A 17,932-nucleotide genomic window follows, 5' to 3' on the forward strand; every position below is an offset into this window, starting at 1 on the left:
TAATGCAGTACCGCCTGAGGGATCAAAGGTCTGTAATATCATCGCTTACGTGCAGTGATTTCTCCAGATTTTCGGAACCTTTTGATGATATTACAGACGGTGGATGGTGAAATACCTAAATTCCTTGCAATAGCTCATTGGGAAATGTTGTTCTTAAACTTTTGTACAATTTGCTCACGCATTTGTTCACAAAGTGGTGACCCTCGCCCCATCCTTGTTTGTGAATGACTGAGCATTTCATGGAAGCTGCTTTTATACCCAATCATGGCACCCACCTGTTCCCAATTAGCCTGTTCACCTGTGGGATGTTCCAAATAAGTGTTTGATGAGCATTCCTCAACTTTCTCAGTCTTTTTTGCCACTTGTGCCAGATTGTTTTAAATGTGTTGCAGGCATCAATTTCTAAATGAGCTAATATTTGCAAAAAATAACAAAGTTTCTCAGTTCGAACGTTAAGTATCTTGTCTTTGCAGTCTTTTCAATTTAATATAGGTTGAAAAGGATTTGCAAATCATTGTATTTTGTTTTTATTTACGATTCACACAACGTGCTAACCTCACTGGTTTTAGAGTTTGCTAGTACCGTTAAAAATAGCTACTAAATCATCCAGATGTTATTCACTAGTTACTCAGTTCTCGAACAGTTTTTTTCACTGAATACTTACTTACTCTTGCTCAAGTAATTATTTGGATGACTACTTTTTACTTTTACTTTGTGTCATCTTACTTTAAAGAAGGGATGTCCAAACTTTTTCCACTGAGGGCTGCACACGGAAAAGAAATGAACTGTGCGCCATTTTGATATTTTTTTATTTTCAAAACTAATACAATAAGGGCACCCCCCTCAGTTTTAATGAATGTTAAAGGTTCCGGGGACCCAAAACATTCTCAGTCATTAAAGTTTTAAAAATAAGTCATATAAATATATTTTTTTACTTTCAACACTTGAATATTTACAGATCCACTTCAGATCTATCAGTTGCCATAAAGTTCTATTTTTTTTTAAATGCTTAATGCCTTTTTTTTAATTATTATTATTAAATAAACCCCTGTTTTTTATGGCAAAACCACAAAATATGCAAACATTTCCCAAAAACATTTTTCAAAATGAAATATTTCATGTGAAGTAATTGGAGCCTTAAATTGGTAAATAATTAATTACAACATTGCTTTTGATTCATTTCTATTTTTGTAACAATCACATTATATATAAAAAAAAGGCCTCCGGGCCACACTTTAGACATCCCTGTCTGCTCTATAGTAACGGTACTCTCACTTGAGTAACATTTTTGGCTACTCTACCCATCTCTGAATGTACTTAATTATTTGGAATATATTTACCAGCTTCTATTTCTTCTGATTTCATTCCAACTTTGAATTGCCTTTTTGGATACAATGTAGTGAATACTTTAAGTCAGAGGTGTCAAATGTACGGCCCGAGGGCTGGATGAGGCCCACGGACAGGATTTATACGGCCCGCGGGATTAGTTTGCTAAGTATGAAAATTAACCTGACATTTTTGAATGAATGAAACAGCTGTTCTAAATGTGTCCACTGGGATGTTGTAATAGCAATTTTTTGTATCTTTGTAGATGATGCTACTTATGTACAAAATAAACCACACGATGTTAGTACATCAGTCGAGGAAAAAGATCAATTGATACAATTGTTGTATCTTGACAGATTGAAAATTAACACCAATGAGTTGACTGATGAACATTATTACATAATTTATTCAGAAAATATAAATAACGACAAATAAAATAAACCCAACAACATTATGATTTGTACATTTGTGCTTGTTGTATTTTTAAACAGAGAAAACAATCTGAAGTTGTCTTTATTTTTAAGTTATCGTGCCATGATTTTACCAGTCCGGCCCACTTGGGAGTAGATTTTTCTCCATGTGGCCCCCCCATCTAAAATGAGTTTGACACCCCAGGTTTAACATTGAACATTTGCCAAAGGACACTCCAGTAATTAGAAACATTAAAAAGACATCCAATATAAATATGTCTGATATTTTATTCAAACAAAGCATGTAACAATCCACTTTTTATGTAACCACAGGAATAAAAGAGAAATAAAATATTCAGTTATTCAATCTTACAATATAAGTGTACATTTATTAACAGCTCATAATAAAAAATAAAAAAAAGTGAACATAAGTTATACATGGTCACGATACCACAATTTTCATAAATATATCATAATAATCAATGGGAAACTTGTGTCTACAGAAAAAGCAAAAGTCACAATGATCTTGAATCCGAAAAAGGACAGTAAGGCACAAAATAGAAACCTTGCTCTTGCAGTTTTTAGGTCATGCTTTTATACCATATTTCCAAAAGTGTATGCGATAACTACATAGAACGCTATAATCAGCTAAATAATCTAAAATATTTGGTCAATGTGCATGCTCCAAAAGATAAATAACATGGAAAAGACAGGACGGTCCATGACATGAGAGCAGGAGTTAGAAGTACAACATTTCTATTTCTATGGTAAAGTGCATCATAGCTTTGTACTGGGGGATGGGGAGGGGGCACTGAAAAGACAAACCTGGACAATAATTTCACCAAAGATAAAATGCTTTGGTTTGCACAGATCAATTATTGCCAGGTGGAACTTGGAAGTAACAGTCCTGCCAGGTCTTCATTTGAATTACCAATGCTGGCAACACTTGAATGATCGTTTTAGTTTATTTACACCTGCAGAGCGAGCAGTAACAGACTGAATTGCTTCAGGATAACGTAGTGTGAATTCAGCAGGTAAGTATACCATTGTTGAATTAGAAATATGATATCTGGATTATGTGATGTTCGATGATTGTCTGTGCGTCACAATGTCATGGTCTGGTGGAAGACTGGGCATGATGAAACAGGCACTAAGGTGAAAGCATAAAGAAGGGTTGTAAAAATGTAAGTAAGCAAGAATATATTGGGAAAGAAATGCTGATAAGCTAACTTAGTAGAATAAGCATAAGGCAGATTTTCAAATATGTCCTTATAAAATAATACAACAACATTCAGTATAAATATGACATTGAGAAAAAAAGGATGAGAAAAAAAAGACTATTCGATCCCGACGTCATTTCCAACATTTGTCCGTTTTCTTTGTAAACAAAATCATCAAATGATACAAAAGTGTCATATATAAAACTTTGGGTTATAATTGACCATCATTTGCTTCTGCTGCTGGCCTTCACTAACAAGTAAGGCACAGTGAAAATAGTCACGAAGCGAGACAATTGTGCCATCGGCTTGTCCAAGCGAGGACAAAAAGCATCACACTCCAAAAGAAGATTGTCAGTAATTCTCAGTAAACTGTTTGGTCCACTAAAGAGCACATTCCGCCCCTTTATACATTTCCAATGTGTACAATATGACATACTGTATTTACTTATCAACATATTATAGAGATGTCGACTTGTCTTTGAGCAAGAGCGATGATCATCGGTCAGATGGGAGATCCTGGTCGTGGTGGTTGTTCTTCTTCGTCTGCTGGATCTCCTTCTGATGTGTTGATGATGTTATTTGTGTGTTTGCTGCAGCGCTTCAGGACGTCTACGCGTGAGTGTGCACGGAAATGCTGGAAAGGTCATTCCTGATGATCTCGTTAACTGCGGAAACAACAAAACAGGTAGGTCATTTTTAATTTTTTTGTAATACTGCACCGTCACCATCATAATAACAAGTAATTCAGCATGGTTGTGTTATTGCTGAAGTTGACAAAAACACTTGAATGAGGTCTAATAGCTTCACTATGTGTGTGTGTCATTAGGAATGTTTAATGACCAGTTTATTGATTTGTATTGAATATTGTCTCATGTCTAAAAATGAAGGATGCAAGCGTGGTTTTATGCTGCCGATTCCAATCATCTATGAGTGAGATTGGCCGATACTAATATCGATCACATGTATTAACTGTCAATTTTTCCATTTATTTATGTACATATATTTATAGCCTTGACACAGCCACCATCAAAAAACAATCTTGAAACTCTTACTAAACCAATAACACAACTTGTAAACTCCTCAATCCAGCAGAATATGTTCCCAAACACTCTCAAACATGCAATAATAATTCTAATCCCTGGTGGTGGTAAGCTACATTTATAGCCACAACTGCCCTGGGGTAGACTGACAGAAGCGTGGCTGGTAGGTTTCGCCTACGGCCCCTCCGACCACCACCCATCATTCAAGGGTGAAGTGTCCTACCCAAGAACACAACGTCAGTGATTTGGATGGCAAGAGGCGGGAAGCGAACCTGCAAGCGTCAAGGTTGTGGCACGGCTGCTCTACCCACCACGCCACGCCCCTAAAACCAAACCAATGTTAGAAACTACAGGCCGATCAGCATCCTCCCAGTTCTAACCAAATCAATAGAAAAGGTTGTTGATAGGCAACCATCTCGAAACTTAACAATTTGCTACACCCCATGCAGTTTGGTTACAGCATGCTGAAATCTAATCGAAAACATTAAACAGTCACTTAATAAGAAGGGGTTGTGGCAGCCATTTTTCTTGATCTCCGTAAAGCATTCGACACAGTTCACCGTATAACACTTTACTACAAATTGGCCAAAATATATGCATTTTTTGACACCTTAAACTGGATCATATCATACTTAAATGACCGCACTCAAACAATTAGGTTTAAAGGCCTACTGAAACCCACTACTACCGACCACGCAGTCTGATAGTTTGTATATCAATGATGAAATCTTAACATTGCAACACATGCCAATACGGCCGGGTTAGCTTACTAAAGTGCAATTTTAAATTTTGCGCGAAATATCCTGCTGAAAACGTCTCGGTATGATGACGCCTGCGTGTGACGTCACGGATTGTAGAGGACATTTTGGGACAGCATGGTGGCCAGCTATTAAGTCGTCTGTTTTCATCGCAAAATTCCACAGTATTCTGGACATCTGTGTTGGTGAATCTTTTGTAATTTGTTCAATGAACCGGATAACGCACCCCCGCCGTAGAATGCACCCCCTGACTGTTGTGCCGGATAACACAGCCGGTGTTTCATTGTTTGCATTCCCGAAAGATGACAGTCAAGCTTTACCATTGGCCTGTGGAGAACTGGGACAACAGAGACTCTTACCAGGAGAACTTTGAGTTGGATGCGCAGACGCGGTACTGTGAGTACGCATGCAGCTGCGGCTTCCAAACATTTGATCGCTTGCCCGTACGTGCGTGCTGCTATGTGCATGTCACGTACGTAACTTTGGGGAAATATATGTGCTGTATGAACTTTGGGGAGGTGAACGGTACTTTGGGCTGTGGGATTGAGTGTGTTGTGCAGGTGTTTGAGTTGTATTGGCGGGTTATATGGACGAGAGGGGGGAGGTGTTTGTTATGCAGGATTCATTTGTGGCATATTAAATATAAGCCTGGTTGTGTTGTGGCTAATAGAGTATATATATGTATTGTGTTTATTTACTGTTTTAGTCATTCCCAGCTGAATATCAGGTCCCACACGCCTCTCACAGCATCCTCCCTATCTGAATCGCTCCTACTGCCCTCTAGTCCTTCATAAGAAACATATGTTTAATGTACCATGAGATTTTTTGTTAAAATAAAGTCAATAATGCAATTTTTTTGTGGTCCCCTTTATTTAGAAAAGTATCGAAATACATTTTGGTACGGGTGCCAAAATATTGGTATTGGGACAACACTAATCCTGATTAAAAATATGTGTCTTATTTATTATTTAATTTCCATTTTTCATGCTTTGTGAAGGGAACCCATTGCTGGGTGTTTCTGCTCAACGGACCTTTTGAATGTTGAAGCTGAAGTACTTAAATCCATGCTGGCATTACAACCTTGTCATTGGCGTTTCAGCACCAACACAACTAAACACATTTTCTGTACATGATGTCAGGGCATGGCAGTAGAGCTACATTACACATCGTTCGTCCAGGCAAAAGGAAACCACTGGACACCAGTATCACATAGCCCAAACATGCCAAAGTTATATCGGCCCCATACACACATCTCTTTTGCACAAGTCATCCCTATGTCCTTCCTGTGCCCGCGCCTTTCCCACAGTCGGCCAGGCGGCCCCGCGGCTTTTATCTGCTTTGTGTTCTTTGGCAAAACGGAGGGAAGTGACTGAGAAGATGGCGAGGGCATTGAGTCCCGCCGCTCAACACAAACAAGAAGCTCCTCAATTATAAAGCTGGCTGTGATAAAGCGGACTGATGTTGACGGAGTCGAGCGGTGAGGAGCCGAGACAGGAAGTCCACCCACCTTGAGGCAACGTGTTATCACGAGACACCGTTTGAATGCTTGAATAACAAACAGTACAACATGGAATTGACACTTACTGGACACTGCGTTAGGTACACATGCAGAGTCTAATGAGATACAAAAAGAGCTGTAATATGTATGATATATTGTGCACTTTATATTTCTTCATACACTAGATCAGGGGTGTCAAACTCATTTTCATTGAGGGCCACATCGCAGTAATGGCTGCTTTCTGAGGGCCGCTTTTTAAAAATGTATTTATATTATGCATGCGGGTAACAACCAGTGATTAATCATGATTAATCGAAATGCATATGCATTTGATTATTAGATTTGTTTATGTACAACTTGCTTTAAAAACATAAATAAAGGTGACGCACAGATATTTAACTATTTGTTTTTATCTCACAAAAATAGTTTTGCAACACAGTATATAATGATAAAATTGGCATGATCAGATAATATTAAAGTTTAAAATATGCATTTTTTTTTCTGTCAAAATTGAAAGAACAAATGCATTTAGTAAAAAAAATAAAATAAAAAAATTAAAAAAAATTATTGAAATCCTTTTTTTCTAGGCTTTCGTGGGTGACATAAAATGAGGACCGGGCCTTGAGTTTGACACCTGTGCACTAGATGATATTGTCATGTCTAATGCGATGGCCAAAATATTGAAATGCATCGCCGACATTTATATATCCTGCACATGAACAAATATCGGAACTCAAGGTCAAAACTCTGCTAAAGACGGCTGGTGGATTATTTCGCAATTTTTAAGAAATAGCTCCGATTTTAGTACTGGTCCTATGATGGAATCACTCAATTGGCCAATAAAAAACAGAATCTACTGTTAAATATCAAAGAAATTGACAATAATGTGATTGAAATTATGTCATCGGGACGAGAAAGAACGTTTGTCTGGGGAAGCCATCTTTCGCTCAATCATCCCCGAAAAAATTCTCACCTGCCCCATCCCTAACTACACAATGTTGAAACGGCCACTTGAAACACTGGCTAAGTCTGTAAACATAGCGTGGAATTACTGCCAAAACATACAAAAATGCCACGCCGAATGATTCCCAAGTAAAAAAAAAACAACTTTCTACAATTAAAAATAACGATTCTATAGATAAACTGACACCAACAATGTGTAGGTATAAAAACATTTTTCTCAAAATGAAACAACAATTCACAAGAATTTTTTTTTTCTACAAGTAAAAAAACTATTTTCTTCAAGTTTAAACTATTGGCAGTATTTTTCCACCCTGCGCAAGCCACACACTTGCACTCAGAGCACCGCAATTCGCACCCTACAACGACAGGTGGTGCTGCTGAGTACATTTAAGGCCCTCAGAACTACTGTTATTTGCGCATTGTGTCGTCCGCCAAAAATGAGGAGGAAACAGGGTGCGGAGTAAAATTGCGGACAGAAGAGCAGGGAAACTTTCAGGTCAATTTACAGGTTTAGCTTGAATCGTTGGGCTTGAGTAAAAACATTTTTATGTTTGTGGAGTTTGGGCAGTAATTTCACTCCATATGCGACTAAACTGGGGCAGCACTGTGGGACAGGGGTTAGTGCGTGTGCCTCACAATAAGAAGGTCCTGGGTTCAATCCCGGGCTCAGGGTCTTTCTGTATGAAGTTTGCATGTTCTCCCTGGGACTGCGTGGGTTCTCTGCGGGAAATCCGGCTTCCTCCCACCTCCAAAGACATGCACCTGGGGGTAGGTTGATTGGCAACACTAAATAGGCCCTAGTGTGTGAATGTGAGTGTGAATGTTGTCTGTCTATCTGTGTTGGCCCTGCAGTGAGGTGGCGACTTGTCCAGGGTGTACCCCTCCTTCCGCCCGAATGCAGCTGGGATTAGCTCCAGTACCCCCCGCGACCCCGAGAGGGACAAGCAATAGAAAATGGATGGATGGATGCGACTAAACTACAAAGCTAGGACTTCTTATGCATCTTCACCACATCTCATCTGCTTGTGTTGTGTTGCAATTCCAGGGATTGTTGCATCTTCAACATTGTCATTGGTAATGTAATAACAACTTGACAGCTTCTAATGCTAGCTAATATTCTAATAAGTACTAACACTAGAAAATGATAAGTGTAACTCAGTGTCTGGCAAAATAATCGCTGAAGTAGACCATTTTTTTAATTCCAACAAAGCCCTGAGTCGTCTCCACTCCAAAACATAGCAGCCTTCAAGTGCCCGTCAAAATAGCAGCACACTTCCAGCCTTCAAAGCGGTTCCAAAGTCATTGCACGTAACAAAACCACACTTTGCGTGCATGTCTTTTTGCTCTCACGTGCAATCTGTCTTTCTGTGTCTTCACGCAAGCGGCATTCCAAAAAAAATTACAGTTATGGTCGGGCATTGAATACATGACCCAGCAAATCCCATCCTTTCTGATTGGTCACTTTAAACACCTATTTGCTTCTACATTGCAAAAAGAGTTGTCAAAGTAAAGTTAAAGTTAAAGTACCAATGATTGTCACACACACACTAGGTGTGGTGAAATTGGTCCTCTGCATTTGACCCATTGCCTTGTTCACCTCCTGGGAGGTGAGGGGAGCAGTGGGGAGCAGTGGGCAGCAGCGGTGGCCGCACCCGGGAATCATAAGATGAACGGACAATATTTCAATTAAGAATACTAAACACTAGTGAAATTAACTGCAGTAGCTGCATGGACAGATAATGCTACTTGATAAGACATCCTAAATTAAGATGAGTATATATAGAAATTAGCAGGACTTTTACGACAGGAATAATTATTTTATTCTGAAAACGAGCATTATTCATCTTGCAATTCCTAAATTAAGCATCCGTGAGATGTTGCAGAATCTTTAAACAAGATTTTCTATGCGAGGGAAAACCAAAACATCTTATTTGAATTTATATTTTGTCAATTTTAAACTAGATTAACAAATATATCATTATTCATGCTAGAATTAAGCTTAGTCAGTGACTAAAAATAAGTAAATAGCTTTTAAAACCAGGGGAATTTCTACAAAAGTAGAAACAACATTTTAAACCTTGGCAAGTGGCAAATAATTTGCAATGTAGTCAAAGGCACTTTGACCGAACTGTTTCAAACTGTGTCCCCTATGAAAATGAGTCTTTAGAGTCTAAAGTTTAAACAAACTAAGCCCAGGGTTTCCCCTTAATGTAGTTGTATGTGTCCTGCCGCCACGACATTTTCATTAACGCCACACCTTGAAAATAAGTTTTTTTATACTTGAAAACAAATTAAAGTAACATAATATATTATAGCCCCCAAAAGAAATCACACAAAGTCAGACGCTATTTTTAACTTGTATTACCAATCTTATGATAACAAACGGCACAATTCCAATGCAAACCCTTTCGTGGCACAGACGGTGTGTTTGCAAACATGGGAAAAACTGATATCAAACCCAAACCACACAAACTTAAAACATAAACAACAGCTAGTCGATACAGTATGAATTGATATATATATATATATAGCCTTTTATTTGCGCACTATTGACAAGTGATGTACCGAAAACTTGACCACCAAAAAAAGGCTTTGATTACCGAAAACCGCGCTACCGGAAAAAAAATATTAAGAGGAAAGTGAGGTTATTTTAAGGAGAAAAAGTACAACCGGAGCAACAGTGTGAAGCAAGTGTGACATCATGCTGGCCTCTTTTGTCAGGGACATCGAGGGACAAAAATAAAGAGTCTCTAAACACGAATACAGTCTATAATAACACCAGAAGAAGATGCTAAATTTATTGCTAGTGAATTTTTTATTTTTTATTTTTTAAAAGTAATTCAAAGTCTCTTAACACATAAAAAACATGTCAACAAAATACATTGTACAAAAAGCAGCATCAAATGAAGATATGGCGAAATGCAAATTTCCTTGATGGTGACCAATCCAATCCAATCCACTTTATTTATATAGCACATTTAAACAACAAAATGTTTCCAAAGTGCTGCACCACGCTCACAACCACACCCCCACTGCAACAGGTACCTTGGCAGTTTAGTAGAAACCAATATCATTTCTCATGAAGTAAATTCCTTAAAATAAAAACACTAAAATAACACAAACATTTCTCCCTGCGATTGGCCAGAAAGTCGCTAGAGTTTGCACGCGCGCAAAAAAAGTGTGGATTTTATGAGTGAATGACGTCATGTTTTTGTATTTAATTAAATGACATGTTATTTATTCCACAAAAAAAACAAAAAAAACAAAACACATACCGGTAAATAAATATAAAATGGTAAAAAATGAATTATAAAAAAATAAAATGGAATTTGGGAAAACATTACAATGATTTTATATGACCCTAAACTGGTCCAACTAGTCAGAACATACATTTCATCATGACATTTGAGTTATTGCAGTGTGTCGTGAGATAATTGTCTGTACAAATTAAAAGCCATATTGTTAATTCAGATATAATTCCCTGAACGTTTAAACAGCAAGAAATGCATTTTTTTTTTTTTTTGTAAAGCGGCCACCCACATACCCACAATAATCGTCAATGCAGCCTATCACCTCCCTGCACACACACACACACACACACACACACACACACACACACACACACACACACACACACACACACACACACACACACACACACACACACACACACACACACACACACACACACACACACACACACACAGACATCTTGCACGGGGCTCCCCTCCTGAACCAGGAGGAACTCCCATTGGAAAAACACAACCTGTGCCAACACTGCAGGCTGCTTTGAACTCTATTTGGCTCAACAGGCATTTACACGCCGAAGGTTAATTTTAGCTCTGCCATCGCAGGGCATTAAGGAAGAGCACACATGTTTAACAATGAACACATGTTGGGAGCTAAGGTGAGAAACCCGCTTCAGGTTAATCCCGAAGAGCAATGAGGATAACCTGAGAACTCGGTTGTAAAAGCTGCGACAAACACTTATTATGTTGCACCTCAATAAGACAAAATGAGAAAAAAGAATTATAACCTGAGAACTCGGTTGTAATAGCTGAGACAAACACGTTTTATGTTGCACCTCAATAAGACAAAATGAGAAAAAAAAACAAAAAAAACACAGACAACATCCTTTCTTCATTTAAACAGTAGTGAAACTGTTACTGCTGTGATTTATCAACGAACACTTTCCACTGGCAGAGCCGATGATGTTCCATTCCGAGAAAACGGGTGCTAAAGTGAGACAAAACGTCAAGAGTCGCCCTTTTGTTTTCATTTACGTACACATTTGGCAGAAGGAGACGCTCAGAAGCAGGATGTGGCCAAACGTCACAGCGGTGATAAGTGTGTGTCAGGTAGCAACAATAACCTCAGGGAATTTTAGAAAGTGCTAAAAAACATAACCGAACGATACAACACTTTTTTTCTTTCGTGAATGCTGTCAAAAATGAGCTAAGATCCAACATTTTAATCATTTTTTCAACAGCAAAACATAACAAGAGGACAAAGTCAGGTATGTGTCATGGCAGACACGCGAGTATTTCATTTTGGAATCACTTTCGCCTTCCCTGAAGTGACGAGATAACCTCAAATATGCAGCATTCAGGAACCCAGCGCTTGGAAACATTTCGTTCAACGTGGAGTTTGACTGCAAAATCTCAACCCGTTTCATAACGAGTACAGACAGCGAGGACCACTTCAAAATGCACACTATTTTACACGTTATGTTTTCACAAATCAATTGTGTCATTTCAGCGGACAGCTGGCCAAACATGTTTAATTTGTGGTCTTTTTTTTTCCTGACTTTGTTCTGACTGAGTTCGGGAGCCCCGTCTAATAATGGAAACGTGCGACTGAGAGGATAGCCCTCCGTGAATAAACAAAAACACTGGAAAATGTAACTGCATTATTCCCCTGGCGAAAAAAGGAAAACATGTCTCTTTAGACGTACTCAAACGCGGTGACATAGTTCATTAGTGGGAGTGCCGTTGCAGTCAGTGGAGCGTGAGGTCAACCTGTCAGGACCTTTATTGACGCTGCATAGGCAGACGGAGCAACATTTTTTTCTGACGTTATTCAACCTATTTGCTAATCTTATGAAATATGCAATGCAATCTGAGCTTTGCAGTACTCCTTTCTACAAGCAAAACAGTCTGCCAGCAAATATGAGAAAAAGTCACCTGGCAAAATGTATATTTTGTTGCATTCCAAACAAAAGTTGCACTTTTTTATTTTTATTTTGCCCATCATCCACAATCCCTACGTAGGACAAGAACACGTCTTTACCTTTTCGGTGCATTCTAAATAGTGAAAAACTGCTAGTATGGGGCGGCTAACACTTATCTATTCGGCCTATAGAGCCCTCCAAAAAACACCAACAATGCTACATTAAATGCCGTGACATGAATATTAACAAGAATATAGGTTGTATTCACCTGACGTCACGTCCTGCTCAGTGGCCTTGTGGCTTTGCAAACCTTGCAAAAGATAATTTTTTATAGTAAAACTCACAAAGATACATTATTCCAGGCATTATTAGACATTTTGCATGTTTGGTTTGAATAGTTATGTTTAAATAACTGTCATATTGCATATGTTCCTTCTTGACTGCACTTAAATGTAGAGTATATGTAGAATATATTTATATTATTTATATATTATATATATAATATATTATATATATTATATTATTTATTATTATTCCTGTCTATTGTGAGCGAACTGTGGTGCTGAATTTCCCCCAGGGATCAATAAAGTACTTTCTATTTCTATTTCTATTCTATATTGAGTGTGACAGATATACTGTCACATTGAGTAACATCTAATTTTTGTATTTGCAAACCTTACAAAAACATCTGATTCTAGTAAAACTCACATATATACATTATTACAGGCATTTTTAGACATATTGCATGTTTGGTTTTTGGAGTTATGTTTATATAACTTTCATATTTAGTATGACAGCTATACTGTCATATTGAGTAAAAAAACTAATTTGTGTCTTTGCAAACCTTACAAAAGATCATTTGTGTAGTAAAACTCACAAAGACACATTATTCCAGGCATTATTAGACATTTTGCATGTTTGGTTTTGGAGTTATGTTTGAATACATTTTTATTGCTTTTTTCGCATTATCTCAGGATTTTAAGAACATTACTGTCATATTGAGTAAAAAACTAATTTTTGTGTTTGCAAGACATATTGCATGTTTGGTTTTTGGAGTTATGTTTGTATATAACTTTCATATTTAGTATGACAGTTATACTGTCATATTGAGTAAAAAAACTAATTTGTGTCTTTGCAAACCTTACAAAAGATAATTTTTCTAGTAAAACTCACAAACAAAACATTATTCCAGGCATTATTAGACATTTTGTATGTTTGGTTTTGGAGTTATGTTTGAATACATTTGTATTGCTTTTTTTCCGCATAATCTCAGGATTCTAAGAACATTACTGTCATATTGAGTAAAAAACACATTTTTGTGTTTTCAAGCCATAAAAAAAGCATATGTTTCGAGTAAAACTCACAAAGATACATTATTTCAGGCATTATTAGCTGGAAGGTCGTGAGTTCAAACCCGAGTCATGCTAAAGACCACAAAAATGGGACCCATTACCTCCCTACTTGGCACTCAGCATCAAGGGTTGGAATTAGAGGTTAAATCACCAAACTGATTCCTGAGCGCAGCCAATGCTGCTGCTCACTGCTCCCCTCACCTCCCAGGGGGTGAACATGGGGATGGGTCAAATGCAGAGGATAATTTGACCACACTTAGTGTGTGTGTGACTATCGTTGGGACATTAAACTTTAACTTTAAATATGCTAAGTGGTGGTCAAGCCAGCCTTTTGTTGTCAAAGCGTTGTGAGCATCATTTAGACTTTCGCAAAGAAAATATGTCCCATGCTTGCGTTGTGTTAGGCTGTTGGAACCGTTCGACTCGCGAAAGTATTTTCAGAGTTTCTCGAGTGGTAATGAAGAAGAGCAAAAAAGTGCAAGATTTTATGAAATAACAACTAGAAAAATAGCACTCCAGTCAAAGGCAGCAGAGTCGAAGAATGCACAAGTTTGCAAAAGGTTTGTTTGATATACGTTGACCGTTTAGTGTTTTCCACTGAAACTCGAGTAATTGTATGTAACCAAGCGATGACACATGAATGATGAACACGTACAGCTCGTATTCCACAGATCGCTCAGTAATCCAAATAAAACCCTCACCAGTTCCCTTGTTCCATAAATCTCACATATGTAAACCTCTTGTCCACCAATGTGCAGTATTTGCTTTATTCGTCAGCTGGCAATGTGCAACACCAACTCGGAAGTAATGGTTAAGACTAAGGATGTCCGATAATATCGGACTGCCGATATTATCGGCCGATAAATGCTTTAAAATATAATATCGGAAATTATCGGCATCGGTTTCAAAATTATCGGTATCGTTTTCAAAAAGAAAAATGTATGACTTTTTAAAACGCAGCTGTGTACACGGACGTAGGGATGAGTACAGAACAGAGCGCCAATAAACCTTAAAGGCACTGCCTTTGCGTGCCGGCCCAGTCACATAATATCTACGGCTTTTCACACACACAGTGAATGCAAGCATACTTGGTCAACAGCCATACAGGTCACACTGAGGGTGGCCGTATAAACAACTTTAACACTGTTACAAATATGCGCCACACTGTGAACCCACACCAAACAAGAATGACAAACACATTTCGGGAGAACATCCGCACAGTAACATAACATAAACACAACAGAACCCCTTGCAGCACTAACTCTTCTGGGACGCTACAATATTCACCCCCCTGTTACTCCCTACCCCCCCACCTCAACCCCGCCCCCCCCAACCCCGTCCACCTCAACCTCCTCATGCTCTCTCAGGGAGAGCATGTCCCAAATTCCAAGCTGCTGTTTTGAGGCATGTTAAAAAAAATAATGCACTTTGTTGACTTCAATAATAAATATAGCAGTTCCATGTTGGCATTTTTTTCCCCCATAACTTGAGTTGATTTATTTTGGAAAACCTTGTTACATTGTTTAATGCATCCAGCGGGGCATCACAACAAAATTAGGCATAATAATGTGTTAATTCCACGACTGTATATATCGGTATCGGTTGATATCGGAATAGGTAATTAAGACTTGGACAATATCGGAATATCGGCAAAAAGCCATTATCTCTAGTTGAGACGCCAGCTTGAAGTCTCGCGAAAGCTAGCTGTCTGAAATAAACCATTGGTAGAGAATTAATCAATTATTTAAGTCTCTAATTAATATTGGCAGTGAAAAAAAAAATCATAAAATTACTTGGTCTAAACCATTGAAGTATTATCTTGATATTATTTATATTTGTCTTGTTTCGGAGTTTAGTAAAATGTATTTTTGCTACATAACAGTGCAAAACAACAGTGAATCAAGGCTATGTTTACAAGGACACCTTGTCCTAAGACGCAAAGTTAAATCATGAAATGCAACCTTACCCGAGCAAAAACGATATGAACGATTTATCCAGGAGACGCTTGATACCAATTTCCTTTTTTCTGGCATAGGGGCATATCGCCGACCGCTAACGAATAGCCAGCTATTAGCTACTAGCTAGCTTGCACTGCTAATAACATTGGTTGTGACCCGCCATAAAATATAGAAGAACAAATAAAAGGAGCTTGAGCTGCGTCCAGTGTTTTTTTCCTTTGAGTTAGGAAATGCATGCATATCACCTGTATAGTAGAAGGAGCAAACAAGTGCTGAAAGATACAAGCATCCTTCCCATCAGTCTGCATCCCACTGAGAGCGGACATTATACGTTACTGTCCGAAAGGTGTTTTAGTTTTATCTTATTCTGATGCAGTTTTAAGATGTTAAAAGTTTCCTGTGCTCTTAATTTGGCGATTTAGTCAGGAACGCACGCGATGCTGTTTACACCATCACCCAACAGCCCATATTACGCGGAAAACACTACAAAGTCCCAGACTAGATCGCCAAATTAAGCGCACAGGAAACCTAACATCTTAAATCTGCGTCAGAATAAGATACAACTAAAACACTTTCTGACAGTTACTGATTTATGTTTTTTATGCATGTATATAAAACATGTTTTTGGATGTTTTTTAGAGGGCTTTATAGGTGGAATAGTGCGTATCCCATTATCTGCATTGTTTGTTGCCTTTTACAAACAGTTTTTCAATATTTACAACGCACAGAAAAAGGAAATACATGTCAAGTGAATTATATTTACATAGCGCTTTTCTCTAGTGACTCAAAGCGCTTTACATTGTGAAACCCAATATCTAAGTTACATTTTTAAACCAGTGTGGGTGGCACTGGGAGCAGGTGGGTAAAGTGTCTTGCACAGGCAGTGACTAGGATGGCAGAAGCGGGGATCGAACCTGGAACCCTCAAGTTGCTGGCACAGCCACTCTACCAACCAAGCTATACCGCCCCATGTGTGTTCTTGTCTCACATAAGGATAGATGATGGGCAAAATACCCCCCAAAAGTTGAATTCCCTTTAAAGTAATCTTATTGGTGTACCATTGCAGTGCCTTCAGTGGACAATGCGGCCGTACGTGTTTTGGAATAAATGTTAGTACCAGTGCAGATCAAAAATAGCCCTGCTTAAAAGAAAAAAAACAAAAAAAACATAGACAAGGCTGCGTAGGTGGGGGCTTGTTGGTTTGAGCTTCTAATAAGATACTATAATATGAGCAGGGTCAATACATTTCTATCAGGCACCACCACTTGACAACTCCTCATGCTTGTTCGGACAACAACCACTTTATTTTGTGCCTGTGCAAAGGTAGACGCAACTGGAAAGTTTGAGTCGCGCTTCATGTTTTTTGCCTTCCCTACACAGTGCAAATACAAAGGCCTCATTGTTTAGGCTGTATATGTAACACATACACCAACCATATACACATTCTCTATGTCCAGAAGGTGGCACTTTGTATCCAGGATGACGCAATCACTCACATTTTCAAGGATTTCAGATTTTTGGTATTTTTTTTATCATCCCAGATGTGTGTTAGCTGGGAGTTTTAATAACATTCAAATGCTGATTGAAGAGTTGTAACTTCTGTAAGTCAACCTATTAAAGTTGAATTCAATAGAAAACATATTCGTTGGCCATAGTGGCTGCCAGAACGATGACAAGATGCCTTAAATTTTACCCTATTCACTGTCGGATACTGCAGTGCTTAGCTAAGGGCAGATGGACCAGAGGCAGAGATCCAAATCCAGAATGAAGCAAGAATAACCGTCAACATGTTAGTTCCTTCTAAAGGTTTATAGTTATACATTCAAACCAACAGGAGGCCAGTGAGCATGCCTGCAGACAAAGGGTACGAGAGACCGTGTTTTAAGATTTTATCTTACAGATTTGTTATTCACACATGTTCTTTGCTGTACTTTTCTTTGCTGATTGCTTGACACAGATGGGTGGGGCTCTTTAAAAGTATATTACATTAGTATTAGTACAAACTAGTGTTGTCCCGATACTAATATTTTGGTATTTTCTAAATAAAGGGGACCACAAAAAATGGCATTATCGGCTTTATTTTAACAAAAAATCTTACGGTAGATTAAACATGTGTTTCTTATTGCAAGTTTGTCCTTAAATAAAATAGTGAACATACAAGACAACTTGACTTTTATTAGTAAGTAAACAAACAAAGGCGCAAAATTTGGGTATCAATCTTATACCGAGTCGTTACA

The 17,932-nt window shown here is 38.2% G+C and overlaps 1 protein-coding gene across 1 annotated transcript in view; it reads right to left on the reverse strand.

Annotated features, from left to right (window-relative positions):
• Positions 1-2,525: 2,525 nt before the first annotated feature.
• Positions 2,526-17,932, reverse strand: part of LOC133592254 (nuclear factor of activated T-cells, cytoplasmic 1-like) — a 104,211-nt gene continuing 88,804 nt past the window's right edge. Inside the window, exon 10 of the mRNA XM_061944830.1 lies at positions 2,526-3,621. Within this exon, the coding sequence (XP_061800814.1) occupies positions 3,566-3,621 (56 nt within the window). The 3' untranslated portion in view covers positions 2,526-3,565. The remainder of the gene's footprint in view (positions 3,622-17,932) is intronic.

The sequence above is a fragment of the Nerophis lumbriciformis genome, linkage group LG04 (genome assembly GCF_033978685.3).
Source record: "Nerophis lumbriciformis linkage group LG04, RoL_Nlum_v2.1, whole genome shotgun sequence".
In the NCBI taxonomy this organism is placed as follows: Eukaryota; Metazoa; Chordata; class Actinopteri; order Syngnathiformes; family Syngnathidae; genus Nerophis; species Nerophis lumbriciformis.